The following is a 16,031-nucleotide window of genomic DNA, read 5'->3' as shown; positions in this document are numbered from 1 at the left end:
GTTATTTAAAAAAGGGGACAAAGAAGTAGTAAAGAACTATAGACCAATTAATATTCTCTCTAATCTGTACAAAATTCTCCCAAAAGTAATAATAAACAAGTTAACACCTCTTCTAGACTCAAATCAACCAGTAGAACAAGCAGGATTCGGTAAAGGCTTCAACACAGCTGATCATATTCATGCAGTAAAACAAATAATAGAAAAAGCAGAAGAAAACCAGTTGCTTCTCTGTTTAGCCTTCATCATCATCATCTTCTTTATACCTTCTTTTACCTTGCGGTGTCGAGGGTTCATTGTTCATCGGACCTCAATCCGTTTACAGGATAAGGTGGTCACAGCCCTATGCCCTGGTATATCCTATGGCCTGTAGTGTTAAGTTCTCAAGGCCAGTTTGCCTGCTTTGCGGGATGAAAAACCCCGGAATAAACTGAGGAAAAAACCCTGCTGTCCACGCCCAAGACTGGCTAACTTGGCTATGGCCGAGGAAGATCCTTCAGCTCCTCACGTCACCGACGGGAATCGAACCTAGGACACTCCTTCCACAGGCATATGGTTACGAAGCGCATAGCCACTAGGCTAACCGCGCGGACTTCACTGATTATGAAAAAGCATTTGATTCCACCAAAACTAACGCAATAATCAATGCACCCCAGAATCAGGGAATTTCTGGAGAATATATGGACTTCCTCCAGGCAATATACATCACTGCAACAGCAACAATCCAACTTCACACAAGTAGCAATAAAATATCAATTGAAAAAGGTGTCTGACAAGGAGACTCTATCACCCAAAATCTTTATAGCAGTCCTTCAAGAAATATTTAATAATATAAACTGGACAAACCTTGGTATAAAAATTAATAACAGAAACTTAACACATCTAAGATATGCAGATGTTATCATAATTTTTGCAAACACACCAGAAGACCTTAATATAATGATAGAAGACCTATATCACGAAAGCAGAAAAGTTGGTTTAAAGATAAACAGAGAAAAAACTAAAATCATGTTTAGTAACATCAAAAAACATAATAATATAAAACAATTTTTTGGAAAGAGTCTCTTCATATACATACTTAGGTCATCTCATTGACCTAAACTGTGGACTCCAAAAGGAAATAAATAGGAGAGTTCAACTTGCCTGGAGTGCATTCAGAAAATTGAAAAACATTTTTCAAAACGATGATGTCCCACTCTGTTTAAAAAGGAAGACATTTAACCAGTGTATACTTCCAGTCATCTCATATGATTGTGAAACTTGGGCGCTAACAAGAGCACTGGAAAATAAATTAACTCAAAGAAAAATGGAGAGGCTGATGCTAGGCATCACATTAAAAGATAAGAAGCAAAACACCTGGATAAGAAGCCAGACTTGCATCACTGACATCATTCTTCACCACAAGCGACTAAAATGGAAATGGGCCAGACATTTTTCCAGAAGAGAAGATGAGCGATGAACCACCATACTTATGAACTGGATTCCTAAAGAAGGGAAATGAAGCCGAGCACATCCTAAAAGAAGGTGGAGTGATGAACTGTCAAAGGTGCAAAGAGAAACGCCATTCAAAACGCTAGCTATATCGTGTCAATGGGGGGCATTACATCACACAATACTTAGTTTTTATCATCATCATCAAATTTCTGCCATGTACCCTCAAGGGGTGTACAGGATATGATAGTACCACATGAAAAAAATTACATCATTACTAACTTCCTATCTACAATTACCCTCCAAATCAGTCTGCTACTAGCCAAGACTCCAACATTATCAGATCTTAAATTTCTATCGTCTAAGGCACTTTGTACCGTATCAATCCACCTATATCTTAGTCTTCCTCTGGGTCGTTTTGCTGCCAACCTGGCAGAGAACACTTGTTTTGCTAATCTTTCATCACCCATTCTGTTTAAGTGACCATACCACCTGACATTAGCTCTGCTAACACATTCCTGGATGCTGACAACGTCAAGTTCTTTCCTAATATCCTCATTTTTAACATGATATTGCCATTGATGTTATCTGTTCACGCCTCTAATCTTTCTCAGGACTCTCATATCTGCGGTTTCTAGTCTTTGGTCAAGTGTTTTACTTCTGACCCAGCTCTCAGATCCATAAGTTAAAGCTGGTTTGAACACTGTCTTGTATATAGCTAATTTAATGTTCCAACTAATTTCTATCTTATTCCATATGAATTTATTCAACTGACTTCCCACCATACCAGCTTTGCTGATTCTGTTGTCTTTTTCCATATTTAATTTACCATCTTCACTAAAAATCGTGCCTAAGTAGCTGAAATGCTTTACTTGTTCCACAGGTTCTCCATTCACAACACAGTTGACATTTTCAATGATTCTGCCTATTTTCATTATCTTTGTCTTTTTATTGCTGACCTTCATACCATATCTATTACAACAGTTATTCAATTTAGTCAGAGAATCTTGCAGACTTGTAGCAGATTTATTTAGAAGTATAACATTATCCGCATAAAGCAAAGAGCTGACATTAACATCTTCAATTTTGATATCATGTTTAATACCACTTTCCTTCATAATGTGATCCATAGTGATAATGAATAACAGAGGGGATAATGTGCATCCTTGTCTCACACCAGATTTAACATTAAACCATCTTCTTGTACTTCCTTCAATTCTAATTGCTGACTTACAACTCAAAGAAAGACTAAGTATTACTTGATATAATGCCCCATTGACCCCATATAACTGTAGCGTATTGAATAGCTTCTCCCTTAGCACTTTGTCATATGCCTTTTCCAAATTGACAAAACTTAAATACAGATCTTTGTTATATTCCCATTCTTTCCCGACTATTTGCCGTAAAGTGAAGATCTGATCCTGACAGCCTCTATTTGGCCTGAATCCAGCTTGTTCTTCACCAAGCTTTTCTTCCACAATTCTTCTCAACCGTTTCTCAAGTATACTTGCATAGATTTTGCCAGGAACACTCAGTAGGGAAATAACTCTGTAATTCTCACATTCAGTTTTATTTCCCTTTTTATATATATGGGTACTATGAGAGCTCTACTCCAGTCATCGGGAATTCGTTCCTCTGTCCAGGCTTTCTGAACAATGCAGTGCAGCCACTGTAAGACTCTTATACCACCATACTTCAGCATTTTTGGTCGAATATCATCTACTCCTGTTGCTTTTCCACGTTTCAAGACTTTGATAGCTTTTTTCTACTTCAAGTATGGATATGTATTCCTTACTGCATGCCTGGTCAGTGTTTTTTATCACTGTGTTGTCAGCACTGCTTATTTCATTTAGCAAATTTTGAAAGTAATTACTCCATACTTCAAGGATATCTTTTTCTCCTGTTTTCATGTCACCTTTATCATCTCTAACTCCTTTTACAGCACTCTTTCCTCCATTCCTAAGCTTCTTCAACAACCTGCAGAATATCTTACCACCTTCTTGATATTTATTTTCTATGTTCCTGCCAAAGTCCTCCCATGACTTTTGTTTAGCTAGTTTTACACAGTGTTTAGAATTCTTGCATTTGTCTCTGTATTCTCTAAGAGCACAAGCTGACTTATTTGACAGGAACTTTTGATATGCTTTCTTCTTTTCCTTCACTGCTTCTTTAACTTCCTTTGTCCATCGGGGAGTTCTGATTTTTTTATCCTTGCAGACAACCTCACCACATGCCTCTTTGGCTGAATCAATCAGTGTTTTCTTCAGAGTTTGCCACTGAATCTCCAAGGTTTGATTCCTGTTCTCAAACTCTTTCATTTTTTCTTCAATAATCTTTGTGTATTTTTGTCTACAGTTCACATCTGAGAGCTGCTCAACTTTTATTCGCTTTTAAACTTTCTTACATGTTATTCTTTTCAATATGAAATTCAATTTTATCCTGCTCAAGACTAAATAGTGATCACTTCCAATTTCAAATCCTCTGTACACTCTGGTGTCCTGCACCAGGGAGAAAACATCACTATCAACAATAACATAGTCAATGAGAGTTTTCTTATTCCTTGCCTCTTCTCTCCATGTGAATTTGTGCACATTTTTATGTTGGAACATGGTGTTAGTAATAACCAGTCCATGTCCTGAGCAGAAATCCAACAGATATTTGCCATTATTATTAGCTTTGCATTTTTTTTCTCCAAATTTTCCCAAAATATTTTTGTATGTCTCACAATCATTTCCTACTCTGCTATTTAGATCCCCAACAAGGACCAGCTTTTCCTTTTTCATTGTGTCAGTTGCTTTTTCTAAAGCCTCAAAAAATTCCTCGACGTCTACCTTAGTAGAACCTTCTGTGGGACCATAGGCACAAACAAGTCTCATTGTCCGGTTCCCCATTCTCATATTTGCCCACATTACTCTACTTGAGACTGACTGCCATTCAAGAAGATTAGCCTCGTATTTTGTGTTGAATACCATGGCTACTCCTTCTTTTCCTTGATTGTCATTGCCTGAATATAACATTTTGTATTTATTGCTCAGAAAGATCTCCATAGTTTTGTCTTTTTTGTTTCAGTCACCCGTATTATGTCGATCGGATACTTATCTAATTCCTCAGCTAGCTCTGTTTCTTTGCCATTCAGGCCTCTTGTGTTGATAGTACCAATCTTTAACTCTGGTGATGTAGAGTTGGGGTGTGTTTTCAGATTTGTTCCAGTAACTGACTTGTCGCTGTTCGCCCTGGTTCCCTGGAGAAAACAACGGGGGCCATGTTTAACCGGGCGACGCCCCAGCCGGAATGAAATTTTGTCATGTTGTATCAACATTTTTTATATTGGTTTAACCAATAAGAATACAATTTGGTCGGCTAAATCCCAAATTGCGAGCCCATCCTCATTCGTTCAGTATCCAAATAGATACCCAACAGGGTGCACTTTAGTGAAAATGGCAGGTTCAATCTGGAAATAGACAACAGAATAAGAAAGCTGGTATAGTGGATAGCAAGCTGAATAAACATATATGGAATAAGAGAGAAATTAGCCAAAACTCCAGACGAGTAGTATACTAGACAGTGTTTAAACCAATTTTAACCTATGGATCCAAGAACTGGGTTACAAATAAAACACTTGACCAAAGACTAGAGACATTTTTTTAGCATTATAGTTTCTACACATATGGAAATAGACAATAGAATCAACAAAGCTGGTATGGTAGAAGTCAATTGAATAAATTCATATGGAATAAGAGAGAAATTAATCGGAACACTAAGTTAGCTGTATACAAGACAGTGTTCAAACCAGTTTTAACTTATGGATCTGAGAGCTGGGTCAGAAGTAATACACTTGCCCAAAGACTAGAGATAACAGATATGAGAGTCCTGAGAAAGATTAGGGGCATGAACAGATGGCATCAATGGCAGTATCATATTAAAAATGAGGATATTAGGAAAGAACTTGACATTGTCAGCATTCAGGAATGTATTAGCAGAGCTAATCTGAGGTGGTATTGTCACTTAAACAGAATGGGACAGGAAAGATTAGCAAAACAAGTGTTCTCTGCTAGGTTGGCAGGAAAAAGACCCAGAGAAAGAGCAAGATATAGGTGAATTGATACAATAAAACATATCTTAGAAGACAGAAATATAAGATCTGATAATGTTGGATTGACAGGTTACAGATTGATTTGGAGGAAATTTGTAGATAGGAAGTTAGTAATGATATAAGTATTTCGTGTAGTATTAGCATATCCTGTACATCCCTTGAGGGTACATATCAGGAATCTGATGATGATGATGATGATGATAAAAGCTGAAAAGAAAGTTATGGATCTGAGAACTGGGTCAGAAATAAAGCACTTGATGAAAGACCAGAGACCACAGGTCTGAGGGTTCTGAGAAAAAAAAATAAATAGTGAAACAGTGCAGTATCACAGTCCGTGCGGTTAGCCTAGTGGCTATGCGCTTCGCAACCACATGTCTGGGGAAGGAGTGTCCTAGGTTCGATTCCCGTCGGTGACGTGAGGAGCTGAAGGATCTTCCTCAGCCATAGCCATGTTAGCCAGTCTTGGGTGTGGACAGCAGGGTTTTTTCCCTCAGTTTATTCTGGGGTTTTTCATCCCGCAAAGCAGGCAAACTGGCCTTGAGAACTCAACACTACAGGCCATAGGATACTTCGGGGAATAAGGCTGACCACCTTATCCTTTAAATGGATTGAGGTCCGATGATCAATGGACCCTCGACACCGCAAGGTAAAAGAGAGTATAAAGAAGATGAATGAAAATGAATGAATGAATGCAGTATCACATTAAAAATGAAGATAATAGAAAGGAACTTGACATTGTTAGCATTCAAGAATGTGTAAGATGGGGACGAAAGGTTAGTAAAACAGGTGTTTGATGCCAAGATGGTAGGAAAGAGACCAAGAGAAAGCCCAAATTCTAGGTGGATTGATTCGGTCAGAAGTGCCTTGGAAGCATGAAATGTTAGATATGACAATACTGGAGTGCTCACAAGTAATAGATTGATTTGAAGGAAAATTGTTAACAGAAAATTAATAATAATGTAAACTTAATCATAAAGTGCTGTCATAGTAACCTGAACACCCTTTGGGGGCACATATCAAGAAACTGATGATGATGACATAAAGCTGTGACAAAAATGAACACCACTTCATAACCCTTATGAAGTCTGAAATATATTATAAAATCCTCTGAAACACCTTTTATTCCTCAGAGGAATAAATAGTCCAATTGGCTATCAAGACTTTTAGATGCATTAGGGTGAATTATTATATCATTGTCTGTACCAGTGAATTTTACAGTCGTTTATTTCTGAGATATGGGATTATTTGCCTATGGCAGAGATAAACGAAAACAGCCTGAAAAAATATTCCACAGACAGTAACTAGAAGCGAAGTTATGATTGTCCTTCTGGCAGTCTAGCATTATGGTACATAAATATTGGCATAAGAGAACACAGACACCAAATTAAACCTAACTAAAGAATTTAGTGAATTTAAGACACCATTTTAATATAATTTTAAGTGACTTTTTGCTAAGTCAATATTCCACAGCATTCAAAATTCCTAATCACCACCAGCTGCTCAAAAAGTAATCTTCCTTTAATATAAGGAATTATTTATATTTCATGTGTAGGGGGGTAGCAACAGTGAATAGACTGAACTTCTCAAAGTTCTGTCCTCACAATTCCTCACCTTCAATACCGTCCAAAGCTTCGCTGAAAATTATTTTTAAACACGAATGTAGTTTTCAGCGAAGCTTTCGATGTTGACAAACATTCTGTGACAAAGGATCTCAAATGATAATAATAGTATTCTTGAAATATGTTTTATTACAAAGCAGGATACTTACTCTGAATAACCTTTCCATTTCAGAAGATATTCAACACGACCAGCATGAATGCGCTTTCCAAGCACCTTCTCCACTCTATATACTTTACCACCCTATGGAAAATAAATTTCAGCTAATGTAAAATAAGTAACAAAACAAAATGATTAAAAACAGGAAGATAGAATGGATAATTATTGAATACCTTTTATCTATATGCAGATAACTGAAATGTGACTGATCAGCTTTTAATGAAAATTGTAAAATTTTGCAAAAGATCTAAACAAAACAAAGTAATAAATCTCCTGGAAATGGTGAAATTTGTTGGCCTGGATTTAAACTGGATAATTTTCAGGGATAATGCAATGTAATATGTCTACTCTGGTTGCATGAAATTTAGAGAAAATTATGCAAAACAATTTAAAATACAAAAATAAATGTTACAAATTACAACAAATTAACTGCCATTTGTAACATTTATTTTTGTATTAAGTAAAAATTAAGCTTTATTTTCTACTGTAAAGAATAACATCATTATACAAGAAGTAGCTTTTTATGATTGGCTTGTAGTGTTTCCGTAATTGTTTGATTAAACATTAAGCACATTTTATTAGTCAGTGTGAAAGGGTATTCTCTCTCTTTCTTGCCAACACACACAAACATACTGCTTGGAAAGAAGTCAACAGACACGTCGTTGGCAAGATACACCGTGCCACGTAGTGAGACATGTTTGTAGCCAGTGTAAATTGGAGTAGTATGATGCTTCCAAGTCAGTGCAACTATGTCAAGGTGAAATGGCTGTGAAAAGGGAACTGACAGAGTTTGAAAGTGGCATTGTGATAGGCATTATTTGATTAATGCTATGTTGTAGGTAGGCCTATCTGTTTTGCAAGCTTTTGACAAATTGGGCCATCCCAGGTCAACAATCAGTTATACCATACTGATGGAAGCAGGAATCAACTGCAAGTGCTACCTGCAGTGGATGACTCACCACACTCACTGAATGTCACCTTACAGTGCTACGGAAGACAATACGTAAAACCTGCCATTTGATGGCTGACGTGTTGAATGTGGAGTTCCAGGTATCGACTGGAGAACGAATCTAAACAAAAACATTCAGAACTGAGGCTCACAACTTGGGGTTTCCATGGCAGGACCGCAATATGCAAGTCTGACATTAATCAAACCAACATGCAGCATTGTCTTCAGTGGTACAAACAGAATATAGAGGGGGACGTGTGGAAGCTTGGAAAGATGAGTTATGGAGCAACGAATCGCACCACGCCCTCTACCAAGCAAATGGATGGTGTGGGTGTGGCAGATGGCCAGTGAACATCTCTTACCAGAGTGTGTAACCTCAACTATGAAATTCAGAGGTGGCAGTGGGATGGTATGGTCCTGTTTCTCCTGATTTGGCCTCAGACTTCTGTTTGTGGTAAAATGAACACTGAACTCTGAAAGATAGATGAAGTTCTCCACAAGCAATCTCCATGTGTCACCTTCACAACCACATTCAGCTAGCAACTTTCATCCATTCTCCTGAGGACTAACTTTATACTTCTGCATACCCAGATTGCATAAAGTTCCAAGTGATTTCCTAAAGATCTGTGATACAATCATTCTAACAACATTTTGTATGAACTTCGCCAATTAACTTCGCTCTTATATGGCCCCATAGAAGGTGCTTTCTTAGAACATGGACTAAGCTTATTTATGATATTGCTTGCTGCATCTCTCTGCGTTTTGGTGTTTTGCTGTGAATTTAAACTGTTCATAACTTTTATTTACTTTACTGTTGTTAATAATGGCAGAAACAAAACAAACATAGGGAGATTTTGTCATTTATAATAATATGAGAATAATGAACTTAGTATTTAACAAAATGCATAAACATACATGGTCAGCATTCATTCTCTGTGGGGCCATATTTTAAAACCTTACAATTGAATAAACATTTGAAAATTCACGAAAAAAAAATCTTCTATATTGTCAATAAAGTGAAAGAACATATACTGGGTTCATTGCAGTGGTGTGGTTGCTGAATAGGAAGAATATCAGCAGTGCCTGGGAAGTATTTAAAAAATACTTAAATGGTATAATATCAGAATGTGTTCTATTGAGTTCAAAGAATAAATAGGCTAGGAGTCAAATGGATGTATAAACTTACCAAGTAAGAGATTTGTGAGAAAAGGATGATGTGGAAGGGATACCATGTACATATGGATGATTTACGTTATGAAAATTATAAGCACAGGTCAGAAGTCACAGCTGTTGTATGGTAAGCTAAGTCTGAATTTCAAAAGAAACTGTCCCTACAAGCTAAAGAAAAACCAAAGAATTCTATCTTTATGCTGCAAGTAAAAGAAGAATGAGTATGAAAAAATAAATGTACTGAATGCAGATGGCAAGGAAGATGAAGAAGAGGCTGTTCAACTAATGCTTGTTTTGCTAAAAGTATCAACCTGTTGTCTTGTTCCATTGTACTGATTTGAATAAAAGACAGCAAATTTACTATTACTAAATAGATTTGTGCAGCAAAAAAGGGTCAAATATTGTAAGTCAGTAAAGGAAATTCCAAGTAACACAGTATACATATAGTTCGCCCACCGATTTGAGGTCCCTCGACACTTCTGCACATGTCAGAAAAAGGAGAATCCATTCCGATAATAGGGAAATCAATCTATCTTCTGGGATGTAATAATAAACAAACTCAGTTTGTTTATTATTACAGGTCGGAAAATTTAGCTTTTCTTTTACAAACATTGCTGTTTTTAAAGTGCAACTATTTTGCTTGTATAACAGTTGGAAAAATGTACGTAGAGTGTTAATACGTGCAAATACTGCGTTCTATATAAAACAATGTCACTTTGCTCCATGATACGTTTCCTTTTATTCTGGGACTTTTCAAAACAAAATCCGATTTCATGAAGTATTTTCCTTAAAGTTTCTCTTTTCCAAGGAAAATTAATTTTTTCTTTAAGCACAGGAATCAATTTCGGAACAGTTGGCACTCTTTTCTCGACCACGTAAAATTCGTGAATAGCTCTTCTTATAACGTCTACATCAAAATCATTCAAAGCTACGGTTTCTATGGTTTTCTTTCTCTACTGCTTTTTTTTAGGAGATTTAAATTTTGGCTTACCTTCACCTTTTGGTTCCCTACGAATTCTTTTAACAGTCGACCCCGATACGCCCGCAATTGCATTTGCACGTTTTATGACTTGAGAAAGGGGAACAAGAAGACCATCTTCTGACGATTCTTTTTCGCAGAATGTCAGCACATTATTCAATATTCTTTTGCAAGAGCTACTGAAACGTGTAACAATAGAACTTGTTGACTGTACTGGATCCATCATACAAATTGATAATAAAAAAATAATGCAAAAAGAGAACAACAAAAATCAAGCTAGTACTTGATTTTTGTTGTTCGACAAGAAAGCACATGATTTCGCATGTTGGCGACCAATTCGTACATCCTTCATTTCTTTCTCCCCTTTAGCATGAATCGACTATTCTTGGCACCAAGCCAAGAAGGGATCTAGAAATGGTGGGCGAACTATAAAGACAAGTGACACAAAGGTTGCTCAGGTAAAGTTACTCTGTTAATGGCTGTAAAATTGCCATTCAGGATTAATGGGGGGGGGGGGGGTAATTGCATGATAAAAGGTAGAATGTCAATGAAGTTTAGATCCCTCAGGTGGTCTGGCTATTTCATTCACCTCGGTAAGTAGGGAGGGTAAATGTCGTTCATACACACGGGTAACAACTGATAAGTTGTTACCCGTGTGTACGAATTTTACTGTTATTTGGCTAGTATTCGTAAAGCAGTATACAAGTGTATATACCTAATTATATGGTTAAAGTAGTTGTCGCAGTCCTTAAGAAAATATTTTTCAACAAATTTATTATTCTTATTTACTGTTACTCATTTACAAAACCAAGATACTACTGTTTCTATTTTTGTATATTTTTTTTTTTATAGATTTTAATATTATTTATTTTATTCATTTATATGTTTATTTTGGATTTAATAAATATTTATTTCACTTTTGATAGTATAATACACATAATAATAATAATTATTATTAAGAGAGACATCCAGGGAGTCATAGCCTCATCGAGGGAGGCCACATATTACACACACACACACCAGCTACCATAGTTCTTGAATTTCTACACACAGCTTGCACTCGCAACATCCAATGGCAATCCATTCCAATCATGCACCACCATATGAAAGAAAAATCTAGCCCTCACCCCCTTCTTAGCAGCATTCATTCTCAGCTTCCAATGATGCCCTATTGTCCTTTCACAACCCTCAATAAACTGAAAAATTCCATCAACCGAAATCCTGTATGACCCCCTTTCAGAAGTTATATCACTCCTCTTTCTCCTGTTTGCTAGTGTCTGCAGTCTAGGAATTCTCAATCTGTCTTCATAATCAGTATTCCATAATCCAGATATCATTTTTAACACTCTCTCTAATATAAAATGATGCCAAGAAAGTTTCAATCTGGAAGTAGTAAAAGAAAAAACAGCTAAATAGTCAAAAGGGGACAATTTTGTCTTTCTTACATTCTTTGGAAATATGAAGGAAGTGAAGAATTTCACAGAACTGAAGTTGTACCTCAAACTTCTCAGAATGAAAGCGAAACATTGATATTAGTATCAGGAGGAGACAAAACTGAAAATGAAGAACATCAAAATAATATGGAAAACATAGGAGAGAAAGAAGTAAATGAAAGAAATCAAGAGTGTTTTGAAGAAAATTTTCAATCTGAGTCTGTACTTATCAAACTCAGATTGAAATAAGCAAGCTATCTCTTATCCTACTGATATAGCAGTGTGGCCAATTAGCATTAATGAACAATTTATTGAGTATATTTTAATAAATATGCCTCAATTTTAGTAAAATCGAAATAAAAAAAAAAAATACAGTCATACCCCGAAGTTACACGGTAGGTGGGACCAAGAAAAAGCACACGCAAGTCGAATTTGCATAACTCGGGGTATAATTTTGCATGTGTGTATGTGTATATATATATACACACACACACACACACACACACACACACACACACACACACACACACACACACACACACACACACACACACACACACACAATTTATATATACAAACATACAAAATATTAGTTAATTGGGACCAAAGGTTTACAAAAACACCTATATTTTTTAAGAAATATAATCATAATTGTAGTTTTTCGTACATAAAAAAAAAAGAAAGTTATTTCGATGTCGATGGTTTCACGAAATCTTATAGATTCGTCTGACGGCATAACGTCTTTTTCTTGTCATGCAAAATTTCTACATTGCAAGCCAATGATTTTTTTATTCCTTGCCTTGTGGTTACAATTCATTCCTCATTAGAATCTATGTACTCCAAAATCTGTAAACATTTCTTAATTAAACTGAGACCTGTTAATTTTGCAATTGTCATGTGCTTTTCTGGTAGAACTGGATCTGAGGTTTCGGTCTCTTCAGTAGTGCTTTGCTCACGCATCTCTATGAGCTCGTCAATTGAAAGCTCCTTGTTATGTAAGTCTAACAGTTTGCTGACATCTTCACTGTCGACTTCTAAATCTAATTGCCTTGCAAGGTTGACAACTTCTTCTATTGCCTCAAAAACTTGATCAGCTTTTGGCAACATTTCCGTTTTGCATTTAAAAAAGGATGGACAAAGTTTTTTCCAGACACCATTCAAGGTTTTTTGGGAAATTTCACCCCAAGAATCTCTGATAATCCTGACAGCATCTAAAACATTAAACTGTTTCCAAAACTCTTTAACAGACAGTTGCTCATTTTGCCTCATAGGTTTATTCAGACTTGCAAACGAACGCTGTGTGTAGTACGCTTTGAATATTTTGATAACTCCTTGGTCCATCGGTTGAAGTAAGCTGGTTGTATTTGGAGGCAAGAAAACAACTTTTACAGGTGGATCAAAATCAATTAAAGTTGCAGGAAGGTGACCAGGTGCATTATCAATAATGAGCATAACTTTAAACGGAATTTTTTTAAACTGGCACTAACGTTCAACTTCAGTGGTGACCAAACCAGTCTTGAAAAATAGAAGCTGTCACCCAAGCTTTAGAATATGACTTCCAAATCACTGGCAAGCCAGCTTCAGATTTAATTTTTAGAGTTCTTGGATTACTGGCAAATGCGGCCGGCGCTGAAAAGATATGTCTAGTGGTGAGGCATGAAGCAGGATGGGAATACATAAGAAACCGCGTAACTCCGGATTCGCGTAAGTTGGGGTATGACTGTACAAAAAATGCAATAGAATATATATCAGAAGCAAAAATGAAATTTCTCAGAAAAACAGATTCAAAAGAAATGAGAGTGGCTAATTTTTTCAGAAACCAGCAAAGCAATTTACTGCTTTGTTTGTAAATTGTTTTCTAAGTCAAATAATAGCTTAATGAAAGGTTTTAATGACTCAAGAAATATAACACAAACCCTATATGATCACGAGCGTTCTACCGAGCACATATGAGCAATGTGCACATATCGGAAAAGAAAATCAAGTTCTATAAATAGTTGAATTGATGAAGCAAATTATTGGAGAGAGATTTTAAAAAGAATAATAGCTATAATTAACACAACAGATATTTGGATTATAAAACCATAGGCTTAATACATATATGCACAAATTGGTGGAATAGTTTCGCTAGCAAAACTGACTAGCTTTGTCAAGACAGTGAAAAAACTATTAAATGCAAAAAAAAAAGAAAGGAATGCAGTAACGGTTTATAAAGGTTAGACAACAAAATTGGAAGGCACCGCATGACATGGCATGCGTATAGTTTTTGGCGTACTGTAGTTCTGCTAAACTTAATGAGTTAATAAGATTTTTCCATATATCCTTTAATATCACTCCTTGGTTTCTATTAAGGTTGTTTCCTGTTCATGGGACCACTGCGAACAGGCAAAAATTATGGAAAAAATTCGATTTAAAACCAAAATGTCTAAAAATAACTATCAACTTAGTTACAAAATTTCTTCACTACAAGATAAACATACTAGAAAGCAATATTAGAAATGAAATTATTTAAAAAAAGAAACCGTACATGAATCAAATGACATGAAGAGGAATAGAAAAATCTGAAACAAATCCTGACAAAAGCGGCAACAGAAAGCTTAGGAATAAAGAATAAATGGAATAGAAAAGAGGACTTACAAAACTGGGACAAAGAAATATAGAAAAAACAAAAAAAAGAAGTCAGTTATAATGAAAAAAATTTGATTTAAACCAAAATGTCTAAAAATAACTATCAACTAAGTTACAAAATTTCTTCATTCCAAGATCTCCATACTAGAAAACAATATCAGAAATGAAGTGATTTAAAAACAGAAACCATACATGAATCAAATGAAATCGGAGAAGAATAGAAAAATCTGAAACAAATCCTGACAAGCAACAGGAAGCTTAGGAATCAAGAGGAAATGGAAGCAAAAAAGAGGACTAGAAAATTGGGACAAAGAAACAGAAAATATAAAAAAAAAAAAAGTTACTAGAAACGGTTCAATTCCAAGAAATAAGAAAGCAAAAATAGAGTACAAAAGAAACAACGCAATTGCAAAATGAGAAGTGAGGAGAGAAATGAGAAGAGAATTAATACACAAAATAAAAAAAACAAAGAGAGAGCAATGGAACAATTTTGTAACTCAACTGGAAAAGGATATATAGCTAAGCCACAAACAAAAATCTATAAAATAATAAAATACATGAACAAAGAAATAAAAGGTAAAAATACAAACAATAAATTTAAAAAAAATAGGTGACTTATTTTAAAAATATCGGGACTTATAATAGTCAAATTTTATACAACAAACAATGATCTATTATGGCATAAAATATTATGCCAGAACTAAAAAAAAAATAATAATAATAAGATGAAAAATAGGAAAAACACCAGGAAAATAAAATATAAACATGGACCCATACAAACATGCAAGTGAAAATTCAAATGAAAGACTTCTGAATTTCTTTAACATTGTCTGGATTTCTGGAGAACCAACAAACTCTTGAGAAAAAGCACTAGTTATTCCAGTCCGTGAAAAGGGAAATAAAGATGACCATGATAATACAAGGGAATTACTCTGCTAAATGCAGGGTGCAAAATATGCACAGGAATAATAACAGAGAAACAAACAGTATTGTAAAGGACAGACTACTAGAAGAGCAGAATGGATTACAAAAAGGCTGATCTTGACTCAATTTTCACTCTAAAAATATTAATTGAAAAGCAAAGAGAATTTCAAAAAGAAACATGCATGGCCTTCGTTGATTATGAAAAAGCCTTCAATAAAATTAATACACAAAATTTATTTAAAATATTTAACCTAAGTGTACCAAAACCAGCTCTTACAGTTTTAAGAAATATACACAAAAAATAAAAAATCAATTCAAGAAATATACACAGGGTGCTTAAGGGTCAAAGCTCTATAACTGAGAGGAGACCTCCACATAGCCTTTAAAGGAATGCGGAGAACCGACCAGGGATTCTGACCTAATGTCCAATCCTCACCTTCTCGTGGTGCACCCTGTTGGGTATCTACTTTGATACTGAACGAACGAGGATGGGCTGGCAATTTGGGATTTAGCCGACCAAATTGTATTCTTATTGGTTAAACCAAAATAAAAAATGATGGTACAACATGACAAAATTTCATGCCGGCTGGGGCGTCGCCCGGTTAAACAAGGCTCCCGTTGTTTTCGCCAGGGAACCAGGACGAACAGTGA

The 16,031-nt window shown here is 35.7% G+C and overlaps 1 protein-coding gene across 2 annotated transcripts in view; it reads right to left on the bottom strand.

Annotated features, from left to right (window-relative positions):
• Window positions 1-16,031, bottom strand: part of LOC150099985 (uncharacterized) — a 308,484-nt gene that overhangs the window by 157,224 nt on the left and 135,229 nt on the right. For both annotated transcript variants that reach the window (XM_090402298.1, XM_090402299.1), the window contains one exon: window positions 7,290-7,381. In XM_090402298.1, the coding sequence (XP_090258424.1) occupies window positions 7,290-7,381 (92 nt within the window). The remainder of the gene's footprint in view (window positions 1-7,289; window positions 7,382-16,031) is intronic.

The sequence above is a fragment of the Typopeltis vanoorti genome, chromosome 13, assembly GCF_054136105.1.
Source record: "Typopeltis vanoorti isolate ZY-2024b chromosome 13, IOZ_Tvanoo_1.0, whole genome shotgun sequence".
Lineage (NCBI taxonomy): Eukaryota > Metazoa > Arthropoda > Arachnida > Uropygi > Thelyphonidae > Typopeltis > Typopeltis vanoorti.
This window is presented reverse-complemented; position numbering and strand designations above follow the sequence as displayed.